Raw genomic sequence first — 26,819 nt, forward strand, 5'->3', positions numbered from 1 at the left:
TTTTCCATCCCTCCCCACTTTCTCACTCTTCTTTATTTACTCAATTCACTTTTTGTCACCACCTCTCTCTTTCACTCACTCCACCTCTCTCTATCTCTCTCTCCACTTCTCTATCAGTGTCTTATGTCTTTCTCCCCCCCCCCACTCTCTCTCTCCTCCTTTCAGGCAGATGGTGTCTGCAGTTCTTGCCCACTAATTACACCAAGCAGATGGAGACGGCAAACAAGGTATACAAAGAGCAAAGACGCAATGTCTGCACACCTTTCACTACCTCCCTCCCTTCTCTTTTTGCACCAGGCATTTCTCTCATCTATTTCTTCAGCCCCATATCCCTCTCTTCTCTCTCCCCTCCCTCCCTCGCTGGCTGCTATTCTGCTCCTGTCATCTCATTAAGGCAGTGCTCCATTATTCTAACTCAAGACGTGACAATTATTTGTGCCACGCGAGCACACTGAATGCCCCGGCACACGAGCTTGATTGAGATTCCTTGTCTGTCTGTGCGACATGGGTTGTCGTGGGAGGGCCTGGAGAGGTGGGGGCCTCCCCTCTGCAATCTGCAGATAGCGGCCATTGGTACATGTGAATGTTATCGGGAGAAATCTGCTCTGTGGAAGGCAAACAATGGGAGTGGACAGGGGCCAGAAAGAGAGAGAGAGGGCTCGGGAATCTACACACTGCTAATTCAATTATTCCTCACTGATGTGGATGGCTGACGGCATGCTACAAATAATTCCTCGACTGCACCTATTTGCCATTTGATGTTTAATAACAGGGCTGGCCCTATAGGATTGTGGTGGCCCTAAGCAATATTGTTTGTGGCCCTCAAAACACTCCCAGCACAACCACTAAATAATCACACACACACACACACACACGCACAAGGAGGTTATCGTCACTTTTTTAGTGTATGTAACACAAACTTTGTCCTACACACAAACATTAAATGCCATTGACAATGAATGGACACTTTTGAGTGCTCATGTAAACACAAGGGGCCACGCGATATACAACTATATACAACTTTTGTCCCCACACGTCTCAAGATTTCCCATCGACAATGAAAGGGAAATTCAGGTTAAATGGCCGCTAAATCTTGTCCCCACACGTCTCAAGATTTGCCGTTGACAATGAACGGAGGAATTGGGTGAAAAATCCGCTAAGTATGACGTAAATTAAACATCAAAACATTAAATGCCATTGACATTGAAGGGAAAATGTCAAAATGATTTGCTCGTCTACATATGTAGACGAGCAAATCAGCTAACCAATCACAGGCAACAGGCATTCTGATTGGCCAGTATGAGATGATGCATGATTATGTACGATGATAAGAGCGCCCCTCACTTCACACGGGTGTGATTCTTTTTATTTATGTGACCACATTGATACTTTTTGCCTGTCATTTATTTGAGATACTTGCCACATGCAGTCTGTCACATGCAGTCACAGTAATGATTCAGGCGAATTGAGAATCTTGAGAGCATTCAGGTAGAACTTTTGATTGACTGCGAGTTTGGCCTTTCTACACCTGCTCCGGCAGAACCCAGAGAATAGTAGGCCTATACATCAGATGAAACATCCTTTTCTTGACCACATCATCGCAGAGTGTGATGCCCAATTTACTTCCCTATAGGTCATCTCCTCAACCCCATGTGTGGGCTAGAGGTCCCTCTGTCTAGTGCCAGGAAGGTGTAAAAGCTGCCATCACCAGAGATGAGATGACTGAACAGGCAGAGGTGGAAATGTTCACAGGTTGCTCAGTCTGAGCAATTTAAGTGAAAATAGCCAAAATAGCTGTTGATGTTTGCAATTTTAAGATAGTTTTAGACACACATGTTCCACTTCACCACAGGGAGTGCAGTGCCCGGTGTCGAGTCGGTTGTCCAGAATCGACACAAAGGCCTCTGCCCGGGCTCTGCACAGGGCCCCTGCCCAGGGTCGATATATGCAGGATTGCAGGTGGCCTCTTCTGACAACACAACACTCCATATTTGGGCATAGCCGTGTGGGGCAATGGATCTCCAACTTCCATCGTTACCGACTCGGCTCCGGTCTAGTAATGCTAATGCATTGAGGCTACAGTCGCTGTGTGTTGCATTCTCAAGTGTTCTAAATGACTCTATAGAGACCAGATTGTCCAGTTTAAGAGTCCTGGATTTTCCTCCATTTGTCGGAGCATAAAAGATGAAAGCAGTCTTCCCTTGTGGATTTTTTTAATCGGGACAGAAAGTGGTTAAAAGGTTGTCGCTACATAAGGGCAGTGCTGAAAAATGGCACGCCTGCTTAGCAAATGTCTTTCCTAGAATACAGGCTAGCGAATTTTCAAATGCATATTCATGCAAAGAAATCTACCAAGCTACTGTCTAAAGGTATCGACATCCTATGTTTGCTAATAATTCAGCATATCGTTGCTGTCGGGAAGAAACCACCTAACTCCAAAATGTTCATTTGTCAGGAAATGAAAGATATACATTTTAAGAAAATGAAGAAACCTTATATTTTTTAAAACTATGCAATACGGTCTCATCAAATTTGGTGTTGTGACTTTAGATATTGTATAATTACTTCCATGAGAGGAGGAGAGGTGGTGGAGTTAGCTGTTTTAGCAGACAGTTTGAGGGTCAAATGGAGTTAATTAGGCGGTTTTGTCCAATGCAGTTTTTTTTACTACTTTCCTTGGGTTCAATATTTTCGAAAGAACACACAGACGTAAAGGGTGTTCAATAGCACTGATTTATGGAGAAAAAAAAATCAAAAACCTCAAAATTGGAGTTATGACGTTTCCTCCCGACAGCAACGATATGTACTGACAGCTGGCACAGCCAACGGCAGGCCATATTAGTCACATAGCCACGTGCTAACAGACTGGAGCTGCGCCGCCTGTGACTGTATAGCGATACAAACTCAGGATTGAGAATTCTTCCTCTTCTTCAGACAGTGTGCAGTAATAGCTGCAGATGTGTGGACTCCAGAGTAATAGAGCAGTAAGTATGTGCCGCACAAAGGCCCAGGTCAACAGATTAACCTCTGTGCCTGTGTTCTCTCCTCTCTCTCTCTATTATATAGAGGGACACTAAAGGAAGGGGAACTGTGGTAGAGGGAGGAGAAAGGGGTAGACAGCGGAGGGCAGTCAGGCCTAACCTGACTCTGCCAGATGGGGGCGGTATTGGGTAACCATGTTCCCCAACACAGCATCCATCTGGAATCTCTCAGGGAGTTGAGCTAACACCGAACCGCTCCGTGGTTCGAACCAATCAGTGTGAGCTAAGGTCGGGATATGTGCGAAACCGATGTCTGGGTAACATGGTTACTCAACATGATTGGTTGTGTTTGCACGCCCACACGGTGATAGACAGACGGTCCCATCCAATCATCTACCACAGGGGGTTTCTTTTTTTTTTTTTTTGTCATCAACGTTTTTTAATGATTTTAAATAAAGCATACAAAATTCACATGACTTACACAAAAGAAAAAGACAAGAAAAAAACAAACAAAAAACAAAACACACCTAGCAGTCCCACAGGGGTTTTCAACCGGTCGTCCGGTACTGCTGGTGGTCCACAGCCAGGCATTCAAAAAAGTTGTATTTTTGCCTTTTTTTTTTACCTTTCTAATATATATAATATAAAACTTATTTGCACTCTTTTTACTTGTTTGTGAATAATAACAATAACAAGTGCTCAACGTGTCAAATTAACAAAAAAAAAAAGCTGACGGAGCCATCAGCTGCTGCAGCGGAACAACCATCCTGCTCTTCCACCCAACGCATGTTGTGCTTCCACCCAACGCATGCATGCTTACCGTGCTTGCTGCCCAAGGCAAGCACGGTAAGACGTTGCCATGAGTTATTCATCCAATTCATAATAATACGTTTGGGAAAGTCAAATCTCCCTGCCATAGAGTTATAATATCTGCCGCGGATCGATTGAATAGTCTCACATAATACGTGACGTATTCAATGTGCAACTTCTCAGTCTATCGTTGCCGAAAAGGCAGAGCTACAAGCTCACAACGCGATGCAACCAGGTGCAATGTGAGCTTGTAGATTGGCTATTTTTGGTGCGTGACACCGCTGTACGATGATGTATACATTACGCTTTTAAAGTGACGGTACACAATGAACAGTTCCCTCTGTCTGTTAGAAAGTAACTGTATAAGGCCTATAGTAAAATGTAGTGCAGGTTGTAGGTTGGTTAAAATAAAGAGATTATTAAAATAGAATAAGATAAAAATATATATTCTGTTTCTGTGTGTGTGTGTGTGTGTGTGTGTGTGTGTGTGTGTGTGTGTGTGTGTGTGTGTGTGTGTGTGTGTGTGTGTCAGAAACAAACCTACTGTGACTGTCACATGTGTCTTCAGTGTTGGGTGATTAACTGAAATGGATTATTATTTTGAGACTTATTTTGAGTCCTGCTTAGTACAAGTAAAAAACACTTTTGTAAAACTTTTGATAATAAAATACTTTGAAACATAGTTTTTTTTGTCCAGCTCATGAATGTAGCCTGTGATAGTGTGATTAGTGAGTAACAAGTAAGAAGAAAACAAAAACAATCTTAACCCATGGTGCATGAATGCCCCACCACTATTGTGTCGGGTGGGTCCATCGTAGATCTACGATGAACCCACCCGACACAACAGTGGTGGTCCCCAGGCTGCTGCTAGTCAGAATGGTGGTCCCTGGGTCAAAACCAGTTGAAAACCCCTGATCTACCACCCTGGGCAAGACCTAAGCTGAAAAGACTATCATACATTCTCCGCGAATGAAACAAGTATCGTATCCGGGGGAAATACATTTGACGGCTGTTCCGAAGGATACAACCGCCGATAGCTTCTCTGCCTTAGGTTGTGACCAGGCTTTTCTTTTCGCAGATAAGTAAGCCTGGGACCGAGGCTACTGATCTACCAAGTATCTTGAAAAAAAAGGAACAGCCCCGTCATCGAATTGGCTTCCGAGATCCCAGATCCAAATAAGCTGTGAAACAATTGTGTGTAGCAAGCTTCTTGGATCTGGCAGCGTCAGGTTAAGTCAGGCCAGGAGACAAAGCATACTACCTTCGGGTCAGTGTTGATTTTGTCGACTAAAACTACGACAAAAGATGTTCGTCGACTACCTTTTTTCACTGACAAAAACTAAATTAAAACTAAGCTATGACGACTAAAACTAAGACTAAATATATTGACAATTTCATCAACAAATAAAACCGATATACTAAAATGACTAGTGGACAAGTCATTTTACACTTGGTTGCACGCTTGGTAGCAGATCTACAAGCTCACAACACATCACAGCACGACATGTTGTGAGCTTGTAAATCTGTTATTTTCTGCATGCAACTAAGTGTAAAATCAGGCAGTACGACGCCATCAAGGCCTGCAAAAATGCATCGACAAAAAACTGTAGATTCAGTCGACTAAAACTAGACCAACACTAAAACATTTCAGGTCTACGCTCTGTTATGCTCAAATTAGTTAGCCCAAATAATTCTGAGGCATCATGGCGGCGGGTTCAAGTTTCATCAAATAGTGTTGGATGGTTTGACTTCATAGCCGTTCAGCTAGCATCCCGTTGGCCGCGTCGTTACCCGTTCGTATCAGCAGCAGCGCTCGCTGTCTTTAACTTTAGTTTCATAAAAGTAGTGTCGGAAGGTTTGACTTCATGACATTCAGCTAGCATCCCATGTCTGAGAGGTCGGCTAGAGGCAAAAAGCAACTGGTTGCCTAGAGACGAGTCAGCCAATAAGTCAGCCAATGAGAATGATAGCTTGCTAGTACGGGCACTACGGCAGCCAATGAGAGAGATAGCTTGCTAGTCCAGAAAGGTAAAGCGATCGTTCATAACCCAGCTCCGCTGTGCTTCACACAGCAGCTGGGAAAAAGAATCTCTGTTTAATCAATGAGACAATCACTGTTACAATAACAATCATTGGAAACCAAAGGTAAGCAGTGTTGTTGCATAACTGTGCCATTTTAAGTTGTTGCTTGTAGGCAATTGTGGATTTTGCCAGTCTCTCAGGGGGAGGGAGAGTCGATTAGTTATTGCTGTAGTTTTCATCCAACTATAAATGCACCCACGTAACTCTAGAACCGTTCGCCCCACCGACTTCAAATTCGACACACACATTCCACACTCCCACATGGAGTGCAGTCGCCGGTGTCGAGTCGGTCGGATCCAAAAAAACCCCCGCCCAAAACAGGCCTGGGCTTGGGCCCAGTGTCCATATATGGAGCTGGTCATTTCTGACCACATTGTGACGTCTGCATAGACTCCATATTTGGGCATGCCTCACAAAGAACTCCATATGGGTATAAAAGGGACACAGACATAATCAGGGGGGTCGCTGTAGAGGCTCCAACAGGCACCACTCTAGAGGCTCCAACAGGCACCGCTGTAGAGGCTCCAACAGGCACCGCTCTAGAGGCTCCAACAGGCACCGCTCTAGAGGCTCCAACAGGCACCGCTGTAGAGGCTCCAACAGGCACCGCTGTAGAGGCTCCAACAGGCACCGCTCTAGTTAATATTGAATTCGATAATTGCCTTCTTCTTGCTTTTGCCTTTACTTGATGTAGATGTAAAACATTTGAATATAACTGCACAATTTTGACACTGACAGTGAAGAAATGAGTTGAGCACAAAAATAGGCTAATTAAGTGACGTGTGTGTCTTGGGGAACATGTGTTGGGAGTGCCATCGTAGGGCAGCGGATTCGTTTGGTCCGCACACAGCGAGGGGTGCTACCTCTCTCTAAATTGTTTCAACGGCTCTGGTGGCCTGACCAGAATGCCAATCTTCACCAACAGACGTTCCTTGCCTGCATGACTGGGCACTCACCTGACTGCAGCCGCACGCACACGCGCATGCACATGCACTCTCTAGTGTGTGTGTGTGTGTGTGGTGCTAACTTGCAGGGGTTGATGCTGTGAAGTGAGAGTTTGAGTGGATTGGCCAAGCTCTCACATTACCAACTGAAGTGGACTGGAAAATTAGAAACATGCAATGATTTCTGTATGTGTGCACACGCACACGCACACGCGCGCACACACACACACACACACACACACACACACACACACACACACACACACACACACACACACACACACACACACACACACACACACACACACACACACACACACAGTGCAATATTTGTGTGCAATTGCTTGTATTGGAATTACAAAAACATCTCATAATTCAAGGTGCTACAATTTCCTATAATCCCAAGAACAGCACAGTAATGGAATAACCGAGGGCTGCATTTCATGTTACTGTACGTGTTCACAAATAGATTTAAACCCCTGCGTCATGAAAACTCCAGAGTGGCCACATTTTCTGGAAAGAATATACAGTACTCATTTCGGACTCCCTCCACCACTTGCAGCGAATGAAAGCGAGAGAGAGAGAGAGAGAGAGAGAGAGAGAGAGAGAGAGAGCGAGAGAGAGAGAGAAATATAAAGCGGCTGCAAAGAAGAAAGAAGAAGCAGAGTGTGCACTGAGTCGCGAAAGTGAAAAACATACGTGTGGTTATTATATTATTTTGGGGGGGTTTCATGTGAGAGAGAAGGGAAAAAATAAAAAAGGCATCTGATTTGATGACTCCAACCAGGCGTGCGACAAGTGGATGACAATGACTTTCTCACAGCAATGAGCTCTTCGAGGGCAGCCGAAGCAATAAGAGTTCTCCAAGCGTAATTGCCATGACTAAGTCAGTGACAAGTGTTGTCGCTAGTTTCTGACGCCACCATGGGGGCACTGGGAACATTCCCGGTAATGTGATATGGCATGCGGCCAATGTTCACCCTGCCTTGGGGCTATAAGACTTTGTGTATACAAAATGTAGACAAATTAGTGTCACCTGTAAGGATTACGCCTGCAGGCAAATTAGGATGATTATGATGGTTTTCGTTGTTGTCTCCAATAGTCACATCACACAGGCCAGAGGAACAGGTGAATAGACGGATATGCTTGCGTGCATTTGTGTGTATATATACGCACATACACACATGCACACACACACACAGCCCTTCACTGGATGACAGCTCCTGTTTGAGGTCTGAGGTGTGTATGTGTTTGAGTGTGATGTGTGTATGATGCATGGTGATAATGGGTGACACCCGTGGGTGTCTTGCCATTGGCAGGCGAGCTGCATTTCATGAATACTCAATGAATCCGTTTTCATCAGAAGTTTCTCCTCAAAAGCAAGTTTGAGTGAGAAATAGCCTGAGACAATACGATCAAGATCACAGGGCACTCACTATGGACAGAAGGATATGAATACATACGCTGGATTGATGTGATGCACGTGACTGCAAAGATCTGGGGGCCATTTTCACAAAGTTATTTTATATGGCACTACAATCTTAAAGTAGTATTTTCTCTTAAAACTCACAAATGTCTGACCAACGACTGGGCAGAAATCGAAGGCTAAGAGAACGGCTGACCTTGGTGCCACTGCCATGGATGACATTGTACTCACTGTTAGTGCAGACATCAAATATTTATTTCTACAGCGGCAAGGCTGTATACGATTCTTTGGTCTGCGTCAGTGAATTGATCACAAAATAGCAGGAGGAACCATATGTGACCCCTCCCAGTATTTTCAACCACAAGTCGGCTCTAATTAAACTTCACAATAGACGAAAATATATTTTTTGGTGGTTTTCGTTTTTAGCCACATTAACACAGTTGGAATGTTAAAGAATGTTTTTATTCCATCAGAAAGTCGTTTTAGTGTCATTAAGTCGTTGGAATTACATTGCAGAAATGTCTAGAATTACAGATTATTTGCCGTATTTTGGGTGAACATTCCTGCACGTATTTACATAGTCGTTTCGATTGGCCGTAGCTATCTTTGTTCTCCAGTTACAGTAGCCGTGCAGTGTGTTTCTGTGACAATAGTAAACACAACATCATCATTATTGTTAACTTGATATGATGCTGTTGGATATTATGATGCTGTTGCAAATTGAAATAGCTTTATTTCTCTCTCTCTCTCTCTCTCTCTCTCTCTCCCCCCTCTCTCTCTCTCAAAATCTACGCAATAAAGTGTCAAACTTAGTTTTGGTATGCTCCAGTGATGCAGAGCGACTTAATTGGCTTTTGAACACAAAGGTATTTGCATTTGCAGAATACTAGAGTACATGATCTTGTTATTTTGGCTGTGTTACAAATATTTGTTTCAATCTTTTTTCTTTGTGTAATTTGTGCCAACGTTTAGTTACTGGAAATGGGGAGAGAGATGCATTCATCTCAAGCATCACCAATTGCTAAGCAAGGTACTAATCAATATTACTGATTCCATCAATATCAGTCAATCAAATGAAACAGTCAAACAAAGACAATTAAGCCAGACCACAGTAATAATATCCAAGCGAACTAGATATACGACAGACAGACAGACAGACAGACAGACAGACAGACAGACATCAGAGCTCTAATCGGGGTGGAGCAGCAAAGCTGAGGCAAAGCAAAGCTGAATGAGCCATGCATTAATCCTTACTAACCAGAGCCTGGCAACAATGCATTTTGAACAAGCATAATATAGGGATTGTACAAACTTCCCACTGCAAAAGTGCATGCACACCGCTGTGACACTCAAATGGCACAGCATATCATATCTACAGTAAGTCATTGATAGAGTTGAATGTTTTCAATATACCATTGTAGTAGATTAAATCTTTATTTTACATGCACTGCAAAATGTGAATAATACAAATCAATACAATACAAATCAAAGAAGAAGAGGATAGGCAAAGGTGAGATGGAGAGATTGTTTTATGTTCGAACATACAGATTTTAAAATGTTCCATATTGCATATTGAACTATCAAAATAATAATTTCCTGGCACCAGAGTGCTAAATGCACAATTAACAGTCTACTCAGTAGGCTTAGGCTATACACAATAATATGCCATACTCCATACTAATGCTGTCCACTTGGTTACATGTATAGTATATCATATATATTATGGCATATTCGAAGCAACAAAATGTACCACAACACAAGCTGTAACGAGCTCTTCCACAGACGTCTCTCTAAGGCACCACTCTCCCTCAGATTCTCACTCAGGTCACAGACGAGTCTATTGATCCACATGCTCTCAGTCACATGGAAAATAATCAAACTCAGAGATATTGATTGATATAGCTTTGAACTGTCAGCTCAAGGTGTAGACGGTTCTCCTTTCAATGCCGCAAGCAATTGAGCTGGCAGAGCTAGAACACTCTTATCTGTTAGTGTGTGTGTGTGTGTGTGTGTGTGTGTGTGTGTGTGTGTGTGTGTGTGTGTGTGTGTGTGTGTGCGCGCGTGCGTGCATGCGTGAGTTTGTCTGCCTCACTTTAAGAATAGAATACAGTAGCTGAGAGTGATGATCGATCCCATATGCTATTTCACTGTCATTTGCCATTTGTGTTTCTGCGCGGAATGCAACAGCTGGCTAAATAAGAAGCGAAAGCAGGATTGACACATTATGGAAATGTGTTGGGTTCAGAGGCGCCCCCCACTTGACAGCATCATATGCTATTTTCAAAGCAAGTGTCATTCCCTTTATATCTCCCGAAGATACTGTATTGTACTATATTGGGTCCAAACACGCTTGGTTTGTAGCTCATTTCTCTAAACGATATGATCCATGCTTAGGCTATGGGTGGATTAAATGACAATCTCACAATGTTACATAGCAGATTTTTACTTCCTGACTCTCTGTTTCTGGCCAAATCGGCTTAAAATGAACTAGACCTGTACGTGCCCGTCGGCCACCGGCCTACTTGAGAACGATGCAACTTGTGAACCTAATAATACCCGTAAAACTTGTCAATTGTCATAGCACCCGTTTTAACCGTCTGTCTGTGTCCCACATGGAGATCTCTGTATCTGCCTGTCTGCCTGTGTCTGAAAAGTGCAAACTGACTGACTGTGAAAATTGGACTGGTTAAGTAGGCCTAATCAACCATGGCAACCCCACACCTGCAAATGGATTACTTAACCACTCCACTTTTTACAGTCAGTTTGCATACACTGGCAGATACAGAGATCCCCAGGTGGGACACAGACAGATAGTGAGTTGTAGGCCGGGTAGGCCGGTGGCCGACAGGCACGTACTGTACATGTCTAGTTGTCTTTACAATAAAAGGACAACGACGTGGGGATATAAGTGCACAGGTAATGAAGGAAATAGGAGTAGTTGTAATCACAGCAATATACCTACCAATACAATATAACTATCACATCTCTTCAATTGAGTCAATTAAAGCCTATATGTTGTCAGGCAGGAAACCTATACTGGTTGATATAATGCCAATAATAAAGTGATTTAACCCATTTAGACCTGAGGACGCATCTGTGTCCCCTTAGCTTTAAACCACTTTCAACTTAACTGTTAGATAAAAATAGCAGTTCTAAAACGGTTAGTCCCAATACTGGTTACCGTTGTAAAATCCACGAAAATCTACACCTTCAATCACTTTATATAATTCCCAGCTGATCCCGCAGCTCTGTAGCTGAACTGGGGAAGGGGAGCACTTGATTGCCTTACACACACTGGCCGTGCGGGCGTGTAAGCCCTGCCCGCACTCATATGACTGTGAATGTGTGGCTCCAGGCGGCCCCGTAATGACATCAAGCACTATTCTCCTGTCACATAGCCTACTTGCCGAGCAAAACAAGGAAGTGATGTGGCTCGCTCTGGTGGGCGCAAAGCGTAGCTACTTTTATGAATTTAATAGTTTTATTAGGTTAATAGTGCTATATGTTTGTAACCATTTTAGAAAAGCAATAAGCCATGCAAGGTCCCAGCTTACCATGGATTTTATAATGGCTGAGAGGGTAGCCTATACGCCTCTCAGCCATTATAAAATCCACGGTAACCTAAGACCTCTTGTGGCTTATTGCTTTAATCTATAAGCTCATAGCATGGCACCGAGTGCCGCGGAGTGCCGCAGATACAGAGATCTCCATGTGCAGTGTCTGTGCAGTGTCTGTGTGTGTGTACGGTTGTAATGCATGTAACTCGAGAACCGCAAGGAGTGCAGTGCCCGGTATCGAGTCGGTCGGACCCACGGTTGTCCAGAACCACCTTAAAAGGCTCTGCCAGCGGGCCAAATGAGGCCAAGTGTAATTTCCAGCGACTGCCTGAGCAGTTTGAAGGGCAGGGGCTGGAATTCGAAAAGGCACCTTTATTTTTCTTTTACATTTCTACCCAGATTTAGAGGAATATCTCATTTTAAACATTAGGATATGGCCCAACCAGTCTGCCCTGCAGCCCAAATTACTGGTTATCAAAGTATACTGAGCAGTTGCATATGAGCGCTCATAGCACTGATGACGGCCAGGTTCAGACTCAGAGCCTCAAACGAGAGGGGAATTCTTTCAACAAAATGCTACATTCCAGTATGGAGAGGACAGTTTTTGACAACGGTCAAAAAGGCAGGGGCTAAAGCATAGATATAAAAAAATAATGGCCGCTGCAGTTCATTTGTGTCTCCAATGAAGGCAGGAAGTCAAGCGGAAGTGCAGTGATGAAGGCTTCAATACATTACAATACAAAACAAGACAAACTAGAAAAAGTGCCCTTCTGGGCACAGGTCTCCACCAGGATAGGAATGTAGGACATTGCAGCTTGCCTTCATCTGGTGGTTGGATAAAAGGGCAACAAAAGTAAATTAGAGGTAAAAACACTTTTCGGCCAGTTATAGCGCCACCTTGAGGCTGAGTTGAAATTGTTCATGTGGCATTTCTTCCTCGGCCTAGTGGGAATGTGCGTGCACAATTTCACGGAAATCACGCGATGTGTTCATGATTTGCAGCATTTTGTTTGAAACTGAGCACTCCTGTGAACTTTGGAAGCCAATCTTAACCAATCAGGATGGAGTCTGAGAAATCTGAAAGACCCGTTTCGTTGAATGGCTCTAGAGAGACTGTGTACCAAATCTGTAGGTGTACTGTGCAAAAACCTGTTTTGCACAAAGCGGCCTCCTGGTGGCGCTATAACAGGCCGTTCTGGAAATTTTGGGGCAGAGGTTCATCGTTGGCATCCAGGGAGTGTGTGTGCAAAATTTGGCATCGACCGGGTTAACGGTGGCCGAGATTAGCTGCTCACGGACACACGGACGGACGGACGGACACACACACGGACGGACGGACGGACGGACGGACGGACGGAGTGCAAAACATACTCTCCCCCCATGCCTTCGGCCTGGTGGAGACAACAAACAAGCTATTAACTTGCAACTCCTCCATGTCTGTCGGTCACTCAAGTGACTACTGGCCAATCACAGCGCGTCTTACCCGGGACTTATGTTACGCACGAAGGCAAATGCTTTGCAAGGAATCTCGGGAAAATTGTGCCTTCAATCCTGACACGCGCCACACCGCCGGAAGGGCCGTCTACGTTTATATGTCTATGGGCTAAAGCCCCCTCTCATAAGCAACGCCACATTGATGAACAACAGAACAAGCTGATGATTTCAGCAGGAGGAGTAGAGACAGGAGAGCAGGTACCGAAATGCTTTTTTCCCCTTTTTTTCTTCTCCTTCTTTGGGGAAGGCGGTGATAATTGCGCTGAAAACGTGATAATTGCGCTGAAAACCTTGTCCCGTCCGCCCGCCCCACGGGACAACCCGAGGGATAACTATAGGCTACCGTAGCTATACACAGCAAGTCATTGTGACAAGCTTGAATGACATCACGGTTGTCAGGGTTATAATTTTGTCAGGGTTATTATATTGAAGTGATGTGTCCTCCCACAGCTGTACACATCTATAAATCAGACCCGTCTGAAGTGAGTGATTCTGTACTGTACCGCCCTCCTCCCTGGAATGTGTGTGTGTGTGTGTGTGTGTGAGTGATGCTCAACAGTGCCATCCAGCGGTATTGGCGTGGTACTTCCGTGCTCATACACACGCGCACACACACACACACACACACACACACACACACACACACACACACAAGACCGTCATTTTGTTCACAGTGGAGACGTACCACAGGATGTGTGAGGCATTATAATTGCAGGGGTAGAGTGACCGGATTTTGAACCCGGGCTCCCCCAGAGTTAGTGTCGAAGTGTCCCTGAGCAAGACTATGAACCCCTAATGTGCTGGTTGGTGCCTTGCATGGTTTCCTCCAGCACCGGTGTATAAATGTGTGCGTGAATGGGTAAAGAAACAGTAATGCACAATCTCTGTAAAGTGCCTTGGATAAAGGCACTATATAAATGCACCATTTACCATATATTACCATATTTACTACGTCTAAAAGTGTAGTTGTGAACAGTAGATTCAGTGCGCAATGACGGATTGTGGACATGTTTAGGTGAACTTCAACTTTAGTTTTTTTGTATCATGTAATCATAATGTAGACGCAGCAGTCTTCCTCCTCCAGTGTCACACTGGAGATCTCTCTCTCTCTCTCTCTCTCTCTCTCTCTCTCTCTCTCTCTCTCTCTCTCTCTCTCTGCACCTTTAGTGCTCCAGTGAGGACAAAGCAGCTTTTGTTACATTTCGATTACCATTCTCGTTCTAAAACAACAATAAGGAGAGCAGCTGTTCATGTTTTAAAGTTTCAGACTGATTTAAGGAACCTGGAAGGATTGTTGAGGATGATGGACTGATCTACAATTATCGTTCAAGTTAACCCCCAAAGGGGAGGAGGGTGTTCTCTTGACGTTGCAGTAGTACTATAGGGTTGCTGACATTCTGTCGGTCCATTCCAGAACTGGTTAAGTCCTCCACACGTATTACGCCCTGCCAGTGAAACTCCTCGCTGTCAGGTGAAAAGAAGTGTCCATTGACTCCATGTACTGTCTATTTTTACTTGCACAAGCAGAGTGCGCAAGTACTGTCGGCTGGGTATGTTGGTGTTGTCTGTCGGCCAATCAGGGATTGGCTGACGAAGTAACTAATTGGTAAGTTTTTTGATCGGCTGTGTATGCATGCATGCATGCATGCAATGCATGCATGTATGTATGTATGTATGTATGTCGGGTAGCTGGGCGTATGTACGTATGGTAGGTATATACTGTATACTGGGTGTTGATGGTGACGTAATTAAGATATGTTTCAATGTCAAATGTCAAAGTTGGCACTCGACAGAGTGCAGTTCTATTTTTCATGCATGTAAACTACGTTTGATCAACAACACAGGGAGAAAAGACAATGGGAAAGCAAAAGCGTGTGGAATCCTACACACGACTCGTGTTTACAGTAGGCGCGATGTGCGGTCTTGATAGTGAAGAGAGCCCATGTCTGGGGACTGGGTATTGTACTGTGTGCAAGGTCCTACCTAGCGCATGCTATCTTCGCTGCAGAGATTACATGCAGGCAGGCTGAGCAGAGCCTCCAGAGCGGCTAATTGAAAACCCTGTGAAATCCCCCAGCAACGTGGAAGTCACAATGAGAGCTCCCTAAAGAATAACACAGGTATTAGCCTTGTCCATATTACAGCTTGCTGCTGATACATGGTCGGTATTAGCGGCAGTCCTGGAGAAAGGCAGAGTACAGGCCATCCGGGTGTATCAGCGCTGAGGGATAGAGATATGTGGTGGTGAAGCCTGGCCGACAGCGAAGGGATGAAAATAATCGCCTTTTCTACTTATCAGTCTGTCCAGGCGGGAAATGGCAGTGGGCAGTATACCTGTCTGACCTGTGGGCTGAGGTGGCTGTAAGACGAGGACAAGCTGTCCGTACCGGCAGACCTCTCGCGGACTCGCTCCGCTAGACCAGAGGTTGTCTGTCCCCTGCCTGTCTGCTGCTGTGTTGATTTCGTCGGCTAAAACAGTGACGAAAAATGTACGTCGACTACCTTGTTTTCACTGACGAAAACTATAAATGGAAACTAAATTAAAACTAAGCTACGGTGACTAAAACTAAGACTAAATATATTGACAATTTCGTCAACAAATAAAAACTAGACTAAAATCTTAGGAAGGGACTAGTATACAAGAGATCCAGTATAAGTGTAAAAGTGTCAAATCAACAACATCAAGGCCATCAATCAAAATACATTTTCGTCGACTAAATCAACTGTAGATTTAGTCGTCCTATGCTATTTAGTCGACTAAAACTAGACTAAGACAAAAACATTCCAAGTGACTAAAACTAAATGACTACTATTCAAAAGACAGGATGTATTGGGCCTATAGGTGGACGCCTGCGGCTACACATGCTATGTACAGTATGCACACAGTAAAATCCTGAGGGAAGGTAAAATGTCGGACCATCCAACCAACATCCAAAAACATTGTTATCTCAGAACCTATATACTGGCTAGATTGCCAAGGTATTTGGCATGCACCCGTCATGCTCCCTATAGGCCTAGAGGATTACATCTATTAACACTTTTTTGCCGGGGAATTCTTCAAAATAAAGGCCCTAGAGTGCCAGCAGATATGACATATTTTAGAAAGGTTTAAAAAAAATATATATATATATATATATCAATTTAAAAAGGCCTAAAGACGTGTATACACGTCCAAGGCTGAATTAGTGTTAACGTTGGTGTCCCATAGCCACTTTGGTATGGTTTGGGTTGGTATAAGGAATAGCACAGCCTCTCTAGGGACTGCTTCTTGCGGTAACACTTCAGATGTCTTAGAGACACATGTCACTGCTGCGTGTGGTCTTTCTATTCCCTTCTTTGAGAAACATTAACACTATTTTTCCTTTTTTGTAATCTTATAAAAGTGAGTCTTATTTTATCTGTACACAATTACTGGTGCAAATCAAAATCCAATGCGGTCAGTTCCATGTAGTAGCAATTTCACATGGGGCAGGAGAAAGGGAGGGACAGGTGTGTGAGGGGTGGAAAATGGCTTAAACACTAAGCCCTAGTATAGTTCTTTGTATGACAAATAGGCCTGTCATGGGCCATAGGCCTATAGGCCTAGGGCCCATGCCTAGTGATGGGAGATTAATCGGCAAACACATCGGTATCGGCAGATTTGAGTTGTTTTTAGATTAATCAGCATCGGTTCGATTAATCAATCAAACCGATTAATTAATCATCCGATTAATTGGTCTGTCTTTACAGATAAACAAGACCAAAGTAACAGCTTGAACAGATCTACAAGCTTACAATATTAAATATAAAGGTATTAAAGTTAAATCTGACTTGCCTAAGCCTGCAGTGCAGATACCCTGTTACATTTTCAATACAGAATGAGATCATATCGACATAGTCACATCAGTAATATCGGTTATCGGCCATAACAGCAATTAATTAAATTGGATATCGATTTAGGCCAAAATGTCTCATCGGCACATCCCTACCTCATGACCCACCTTTTTGTAACACATTTTGATAGCATAGGATGGCTCCGGGTAGAAGACATAGTCAAGCCATTGAAAATGGGACTGACTTTCAAAATTGTCATCATCAGTGCCCATTTACAGTACTTTTACCTAAAAAACGTGCGCAACTCCCACAGCCACAACACTAGAGGGAGCGTGAATAATGATCTGGTGCCACCCACTTTTAGAACAAATATGGGTAAATTCACCTTCCACAACACTGCCACTCAGGTGTGGAATGCCTTGCCCCCTTCGCCTCAAAACTAGCAAATCACTGGTTTCCTTTAAGAAATGACTGAAAATTCACCTGTCACTATCATCCGGTCAATAGAAGAGAAGATGATTGCCCCCCACCAATTCAATCCTATTCCAAACTGTACATAGATTTTACTGTACATAGTTCTTTTTTTAGATATTGCAATTGTTGTTATAGTTATTGTGAATGAATGCATGGGACCCGAATGGAAACAACACCGCAAGGTTGCTTCGGTGCTGTCCTTGGACCAAATGTGCTTTACTGTACCCTTTATTGTTTGTATTTTATTGTCTAATAAAATTATCAATCAATCAAGCAAAAATGTAGATCTACAAGCTGTGTCGCGTGGCCAATATTTCATTTAAAGATTGAGCTTGTCTGTGATAAAAAGAGATAAGATAAAAAATTTAAACGGACTGTCAATACATAATGGTCTGATATAAAGACTTGAGGGAAGTCCAATTATTTCATTCGCTTTGATAGACAGTGGACTCTGTACAAAAGCTTCATCCTAGAATGCTATGTGTATAAAGCCCTTGGACAAGACATTTATCTTCTAGCTCCGACAGTGCACCGGCAAGTTGTTTACAGAACTGTGTGAGGAATCCAAGTTGTGTGTGTGTGAATCCAAGTTGATCTGTCCCAGTCTCCCTCACTGTGTGTGTGCGTGTGCACTGCGTGTGATTCTCAAACCATACCAGACAACATCTGACCAAACAGCAACAGTTTGACGTGGTGGGGCTGCAGCTCTCAAACCCGAGACCCCCCCCCCCCCCCCCCCCCCTCCAAACAGGAAATAGTGCCTTATGGTCAAATCCAACCCCAGCCGCCGCCGCCACCCGCTTGACGGCATGGGTGTGAGAATATGTGTTGTGTGGATCAGTGTGTCTGGCTTGCTTGTTGTTCCTATGTCATACATGGGAAGCCGGAAAGGCTCCCTATCTAGGCCATTTAGTAGCGCTGACCGTAACTGGAACCATAGTAACACAGCAAAACAAGTACCATTTAGTAGCGCTGACCGTAACTGGAGCCATAGTAACACAGTAATACAGCAAAACAAGTAAGTGAGCCAGTAAATATCCATTTTGTAGCGCTGACCGTAACTGGAACCATATAACACAACAAAACAAGTAAGTGAGCCAGTAAATATCCCATTCACTGAACATGCTGCTTCAAAATGAGACACCACCTGAACACCTGGCCCAATTCTCCCGTAATCCTTTCTGTAATTCCTAATGGGTCAATTACCGGGCACAAGTCTAAAGCTGTTGCCTGTCTTTAAAAAAAAAGTTTTATGCACATTTAAATGCACTGTAATAACCATCACTTGGCATAATATTGCCCACGGCAAAATGCGATAGGCTCAGGGAATGTAATGAGGCTTATATCTGGCGGATTACATCTGTGCTTTGATAACTGCACAGGAATTCCTTCAGGTGAGCGTGTCAGATAAAATGCAGTGCATTTTGCAACTGGATGATATTAGTATAACCAGGGGAGGTCAAAACTCAAAATAGCTGTAATTATTACCGGAGCGCTGCCAGCAAGGATCAGTGACTTCCCTGAAATGAAAAAGAATTTGGCTTCTATTACTCATGGGTTTCTCAGAAGAAGAAGAAAAAAGAACCTGTTCTCTCTGTGATTTGACTTCAATTCATAGTTCATTTTTAAGGTTCATTTGGGGGCATTCTGTCTTTATTAGTTTACAGCGGAAGAAAACAAGTACAGTTAAATGCGATTCATACTTAGTTGTGCACTGGTGTTGCACACCAAAAATAACCGATCTACAATGCATCACAAATTCACGATATGGCGCGTGGTGATCTTGTAGATCTTTTTTGGGGCCACTCAGCACGCAACCAAAGATACATCAGGCATTAGGCGGTGAGATAGCACACAGTTTATAATCCATGACATTGCAATTATGCCGTCGTGTTGACTATGTGTGTGTTAAGTTGTTGACTATCTGGTAGAGCCACTGAAGTTCATTTTAGGAGAATGTTCTGAGTTCTGACCCTTCTAATCTTGGCTGTGATAGCAGTGTCAACTTCATTTGAGTACAGATAAATCATTACAACCATTCCGAGGACCTCTTCATTATGTTATGCGGTACACATACATTTCCAGATGACCCCACGTTAAACTTGCACCATCTGGAAAGAGAGCTGTTCTTTCTGTATGAAGTGGAGTTAGCAACCAGGCAGCAGGAAACTGAGTCCGTTAGAAGTCCTTCCGCTTTGCGATAAAGACATCAGGAATATCTTAACTTCAGAAGTCTAGAGATAGGCTGCGGATAGTACCCCTGTGTTCGACCTTATACACACAACTATATAACTTAACAACACAAAGTATCCCCAGAGTATCTGACTCCAGCTTAACTAGGATCGCCTTGTCGTTGTGTCATTTATGAACAGTACACTGTCAACTAATCAGTAATCAAACTATCAAACTACTATTATTATTATTTTTGCTATTTTATCATCAACATTAGTAAAGACCAAATATGAAGATAGATAGGTTGAAAAGTGGTGAAGTTGGCATGGGTCCAGCAGGGCACTAACTCCAAATGTGGGGTACGCAGCTCTCTTCATGACCCACCCACCCCAACCCCAGCGAGAACTCTACCAACAACACAAACAATATCAACGGCAAAACCAGAGGCAGAACGCTTTGCAGCAATATGATCTCTCTTGTACATATCAAATCCCAGATTAGCCCACTGATTGGAGAGAGAGAGAGGAAATCCTCATCTCGGGGTCCCAGGATCATTAGCATAAATCACAGCTGCAATTAAAACCTCGTTTATCTTAATTACTGAGCTAATGAGACGTGTCCCGCTGGAGTAAGTAAGTCGTGCCCTCTGAGGACGGTCGGGGGAGAGGAGTAGAAGGGAGGCCCTTTAATACAGTCACACGGTCTGCAAACAAGCACGCCCTCCAAGAGTGCAGTAGAGCACACATGGGCATGCATGTTCACACTTATACTTTTCACAAACGCACATGCACGCACGCACAACCTCATTCCACAATCACACCCTCGCACCTTAATCTCCTGATACTGCGTCATCCTTCATATTCCATTATCTATCAAACTTTACTGTATAATGATTTTATCGAGCCTACTACAGGCTCCATCTCCATGAGGCTTTAGTGCAACGCTATAACTCTTGATTTCCAAACGATTGGGAGTACAACGCACCACCCTAATTAATGTCTTTTTAATGCCTTTCTCCTCTGGAGCTTAACTCGGGGGCCTTCAACTTTGCGAGCAACACAACACGACGCAACGTAACACGCAACAACATGGCTGGTAAGTAAGACTGAGTAGGTGTGCAAAGACAGAGGGGGAATTGGGGCGTTTATGATGATGAACCCAACAAATTAATTGGGCTGGGCTGAGGTCTCTATACACAGTCACAGATGCATCATGGCAACAGATACATGCACACTAGCTCGCTCACTCACTCGCTCGCACACACGCATGCACACACACACACACACACACACACACACGCAAACCCCGACCCCCAACACACACACACACACACACACACACACACACACACACACACACACACACACACACACACCTGTGAACATGTACAACATGCACCAACACCCATACACATGAATACTTCATGGACGCACAGGGTCAGATTCCTTTAGTCAGCGGTGAGGTCAGCCAGTGAGTCAGCAGATGGCCTAACAATGAATGATCTTCATCACCAAGGCCAGCCACCTGGCCTGTTTGCTGGGGAAACAGAGTATCGTACCACCCTGATGTCTCCGCCTCTACCAGGGGGGGCATGTGGAGTTTAAAAGGTTAGTGTCTGGACTCTGAAGTCAAGTGTTGATTTTGTCGACTACAACTATGATGAAAAATGTTCGTCGACTACCTTTTTTCAATGACAAAAACTAAATCAAAAACCAAATCAAAACTGAGCTATGATGACTAAAACTAAATATACCGACAATGTCGTCAACAAATAAAAACTAGACTAAAATGTCTGACAGAGACTAGTGGACAAGAGATCAAGTAGAACTAAAAGACAAGTCATTGTATGCTTGGTTGCATGCTGAAAATTGCAATTGCAATTTTCTGCTTGTATATCTGCCATTTTCAGCATGCAATCAAGTAAATAATAAAGTAAGTAATAAAGTGTAAAATCAGGCATTATGACGCTATCAAGGCCTGCAAAAATTGCTGTAGATTTAGTCGACTAAAATCGTATGATTTTTAGTCGACTAAAACTAGACTAACACTAAAACAGATGACTAAAATAAGTTTCATTCCAAAGACTAAAATCAAAATGTGCTGTCAAAATCAACACTGTCTGAAGTCAAATGTAAGCCTCCTAAAGAGTGTTTATGTAGACTGTATAAATGTTAAAAGTCCACAGCAAAATGCAGAATGTTACTGCAACTCTGGGAGTGCAGCAATGGATGGATCGTTCCTCAGAGTTACGGTAGTGCTCGGAAGAGCCCTCGGGATTAAATCTAAAGGATCGTCCTCGTTCTTCCAGGTCAACACCCTAGATTGCTAGGGCGAAGACAAACAACCGTTCAGGAGGATTGCAGCAGTTTGTAGACTCTGACCACAAGTCATTATTTTTTCATGACCTTCACATGCTTCGCGGAAGTTGGAAGTGTGTGTTTCTTATCCCTGTAGGCATTCGTTTTTTTTAGAAAGGATGACAGATGAGTACTGCAGGAGAGCTGTTTAGTTAATAACCAGTACGTTCGATATTCACAACAGCGATATTGTGTGAGAGTGAGCAACTCACTGAAGCACTACACCTTTTGCAAGACTGTGCACCAAGCCTTGTTTTTTCATCTGGGGCAATGTGTACACTATGAATGAAAGATCATATGAGTAATGCCTAAATGAAAAGGTACATTCACAACATTGCAGTCCAGCACAACACAGACTTGTAGGCAGGTTAGGCTACTGAATATAACGGTTCAAAGCCTCTGGGAAAATGAAGGCTGTGGGAATGCGTGTGGATAATGCTGTATTCTTCCACAACAACTATAACATGTGTGTGTGTGGATAACGCTGTATTCTTCCACAACAGCTATAACATGTGTGTGTGGAGGATAATGCTGTATTCTTCCACAACAGCTATACCATGTGTGTGTGGATAATGCTGTATTCTTCCACAACAACTACAACATGTGTGTGTGTGTGTGTGTGTGTGTGTGTGTGTGTGTGTGTGTGTGTGTGTGTGTGTGTGTGTGTGTGTGTGTGTGTGTGTGTGTGTGTGTGTGTGTGGATAATGCTGTATTCTCCCACAACAACTATAACATGTGTGTGGATATTTGCCCTTGAGCAAAGCACTTAACCTTCAACTGCTTCATTGGAGCTGTTCAGTGGCTGATAGTTGAAGTGACTTGGGGGGCTTCCAGGTGTGAATGCAACTGTTTGAATATGAAGCAGGGGCTTGCTAAAAATAAGAAAGCATACATAGTCAGCAATTCTTTGCTGGGTAAATAATAGATTATGAATAAATAAATAAATAAATAAATAAACTCAGCTGCGGGGAACGTAGATTCCATACTAATTGCATATGAACCTGTAATGACCTCTCTGTCTCTCTGTCTCTCTCTCTGTCTCTCTCTGTCTCTGTCTATCTCTCTCTGTCTCTCTCTCTCTCTCTCTCTGTAAACAATCCTGCCAGTTGGAAACATAATAAAACGATAACAAATTGTTTTCATTTAATACCTGATTAGATGTGATCAGATAATCAATGCATTCTCATCATGTAAGTTGACCAGTCGATGGGGTCTTAGAAACTCAGAAAGATTCCTCCAATATAAATTGTGAGTGGATACACTATCGCTATGTTCCACAAAGATGTAATTACTTTTAGAGGGAAGATTATGCCTATGATAAATGAAAAAAACAACATACACAACAGAGGGTAATCCTCACTGACTTTAGTCACCTGAAGTCAGAAGTCACCTGTAAATCTCTGCTAACAGTTATTTTTAGAAAATGTTAAATGTTTTGCACCTGACCTACAGTTTTACAAAGTTGATAGGTGCATCCATCAGGAATGTGCAGGGGGAAACAGTATTCCTATGACATATGGGTACACCTTTTTACATTTTATAATGCGTTGTATTGTATACTGCAACCTACAGTAACAGTACTGATAAAACTGAAATTGCATTTGTCTCTGCGATTTGTCAAATCTGGAGTCGATTGATTGATGCATTCATGATTGTTGGCTTTTTTTGGAAATGCCAACAGATATTTTGGAAGCCAATTTGTAGCCAGTCACAAATCAGTATCATACAGTATATGCGTAGCACATGACTCCAGGCATCATTAGTGTGAGTTCTGGACAAAATCTGTAGGACCAATAGCAAAAAGTGCGTTTTGAAGAAAATACAACTCATCCACACATGGACAGGGGTGAAAATGTTATCTCCGCCCCCCACCTTCGGCTGGCAGAGATATTGAATAAACTAGTGAGCTGATAAAAACAAACTAACCAAACTATAATTGCTGATCAAAATCTGATACATCGGAAGCTGAAACAATTTCATACTCCTACCATTAATATTCCACAATCAAACGAAATTAGTAAAGTAATTTGTCTGTTTGCTTTGAGTTCATTTAGTGGTAGCAGAAAGAGATATATTCATAATGAATAGACTGGACTATGTTGCTTGATATTGTTATATATGAACCCTTGCACTGCAACTGTAACTGTGTGATAATCAAATGTCTATGTATGATCAGGGCTCATCAACATGTCCGATTGTCCGTACACGGACAAAATGTGTCTGTGGCAAAGACTTGGTCTTGTCTGTGGCAAATTCTAGATTTTCAGTTTTACACACCATTATAATGTTCTTATTTTGATCATAACACCCACTAACTAAATGTCAAGTCTCCAGGTTTTCTTCAGAATATTTACACTTATTTAGTAGGACACTATGGCACATTAGGAGTCCACTAGTAAACTAGTGGTTCTCAAAAATGTTGTGTTTGCAAAGTTGTGTTTAACTCTGGGAGTGTTCAAATGGAAGGTATGACACTGTTTCACAATACGAAAAAGCATTGGTGGAGAACATTTTAAAATCACCCGGCTATTTGTAGCTATTCGCTGTCATTAAGCCAACGTGTTGAGTGATAATACTGAATGACACCTGACTTCTGCCCCAACTGCACTGCACAATAATGTATTGCTGCTTACAGACAAGGCCTATTCAATTCTAACATTCTGTAACTAGTGCTCTCAGCAGCCATTGATTGCTGAGCTTATGACACTTGTCTGTTATTGCTGTGGGATTATGATGAGCAGTTATTGATTATGTTATCCCATGTGCTGATTGATTATGTGACACAGACCTGAGATGATGGTGTAGCCGATGCCTCTTGGCCTGCCAAGATCCTGGTCAATGGCTCTTATCTTCCGCACCTCGAATCCCTGTAAACACACACACACACACACACACACACACACACACACACACACACACACACACACACACACACACACACACACACACACACACACACACACACACACACACACACACACACACACACACACACACACACACACACACACACACACACACACACACACAAATTGTCAAAATATGCTTGTACACTGCATACTGTACAAACCTAAACGACTGTTTTCGAGCTTTAAAATAATATTTTGTTAAAACAAAATCCCTGGCCTTGACTGCGAGTAGAGAAGCCCAGACCAGGCCTGCCCAGGCCAGGATGGGAGAGCGAGTGCATTTTCCGGCAGCGGCATCAGCCGCGGTACACGCGTGGCAGGCAGTAGTGTTCCTCGGTGGCATCAGTCCGGCACTCTACCCCAAACCCTTACCCTAACCGCAAGCACGACACAGCGGATGTCAGACCAACGCACTGCCACGGAAGCGAGCGGCAGTCGAGTGTCATAATCCCCCCAGCTTCCCCGGCAGATGCCGCCTTCTCCCGGCAGTTAACCGGCAGTTGCGGCATGGAGTGGCGGCCGCGAGATGGAGCGGCAGTGGAGTTACATAATCCCCCCCTCTACTTTTCACCTATTCACCTACTCCGGGAGCTGACGGCCGGCCCTCCCACCCGGCAGCGCCGCGTCTCATTGCCACTGTCGGAGAATGCACTCGCTGCTTCTGCAAACCAGGTCTGCCTGTTTCGTTTTGTGTGGGGACTGTGGATTAAATGTATCGTATTCGCTAATTCCGGTGAATTTATTTACTTTGCATTGAGTGTAATGTTCATGAATATGCGTTGTCCCGTCACAATAAACAAATAAAGTAAAGACTGCTCAAACTTTGTTTTTGTCAGAAGCTTTCTCTGACAACCCTCTACAACCCCCACGAAATGAGGCAAGTTAAAAGTACTTCATCAAGAACTTCCAATATCCCACCAAATGTCTGCACTTAAAAGGTGGAAAATGGCAGTCGTCACAAAAGAACAAACAGCATTGCACTAGCTGGAATGGGTCATTAGCCGTTAATAGTGGTTTATTTCTCCTTATTGTTTTTTTTAAATTTCTCCAGCTCAGGCAGCAGGAGTGTGCAACTAAACAAAATGCTATAGAGGGGTAAAAAAGCAAGAGAATGAAAAAGTGTAGAGGGGGGATATGGTGAAAGTGAGACGGTGAAAGAAATAAAGAAGGGCTATTTGAGAAGTCTTTCATCCACGGAGCTAGGCTGTACTGCATAGAGGGATGGCAAAGAGACCCTCTCTCTCTCCCCCCCCCCCCCCCCCCCCGGGTCCCCTCCCTCCCTACCTTTCCTATCTGCCTCCCATTGATCCTGCAAATTGTGTCTGAATTGTGTTTATGCTCCATTTCTGCCAAAGCATCTCCTGTCATTGACCAATTACAGCGGAATCAATTACAGGCCTTTTAGAGGGAGTGAATCACCACTGATCACTGGCTGAGACAGACGACACACAGACCACCACTCACACACACACCCACTCACCCACCCACACAGAGAGCGGAGAGAGAGAGTTACCAAGAGAAAGGCTGGTACAGAGAGAGAGAGAGAGAAAGAGAGAGAGAGAGGCTACTGTACATGAATGAAGGAGAGGTGAGGGACAGGTGAGATATAGGAGAATGACGAGATATGTGATGCTGAGGTGAAATGAGCAATATTATCCAGCTGTCCACTCGGGTGGAACAGGTTCAACCAAGCAACACAAACACACAGCCACGCATGCACGCACTCTTGCTCATGCACAGGTCGAGTACTTCTACAAGTAAGACGCGCAAACGCGGGAAGCGAACGCAGCTCGTGTGTGT

General features: G+C 43.6%; 2 protein-coding genes across 3 annotated transcripts in view; one reads left to right on the top strand and one right to left on the bottom strand.

Moving 5' to 3' along the window:
- cdh23 (cadherin-related 23) overlaps window positions 1–26,819 on the bottom strand; it is a gene marked incomplete at both ends in the record, with an annotated part of 313,884 nt that overhangs the window by 171,340 nt on the left and 115,725 nt on the right. For both annotated transcript variants that reach the window (XM_083774574.1, XM_083774573.1), the window contains one exon: window positions 24,899–24,977. In XM_083774574.1, the coding sequence (XP_083630700.1) occupies window positions 24,899–24,977 (79 nt within the window). The remainder of the gene's footprint in view (window positions 1–24,898; window positions 24,978–26,819) is intronic.
- The window catches only part of vsir (V-set immunoregulatory receptor), a 445,816-nt gene that overhangs the window by 125,684 nt on the left and 293,313 nt on the right, over window positions 1–26,819 (top strand). The window lies entirely within an intron of this gene.

Source organism: Protomyctophum parallelum (genome assembly GCF_964188405.1).
Source record: "Protomyctophum parallelum genome assembly, chromosome: 10".
Taxonomy (NCBI): Eukaryota; Metazoa; Chordata; class Actinopteri; order Myctophiformes; family Myctophidae; genus Protomyctophum; species Protomyctophum parallelum.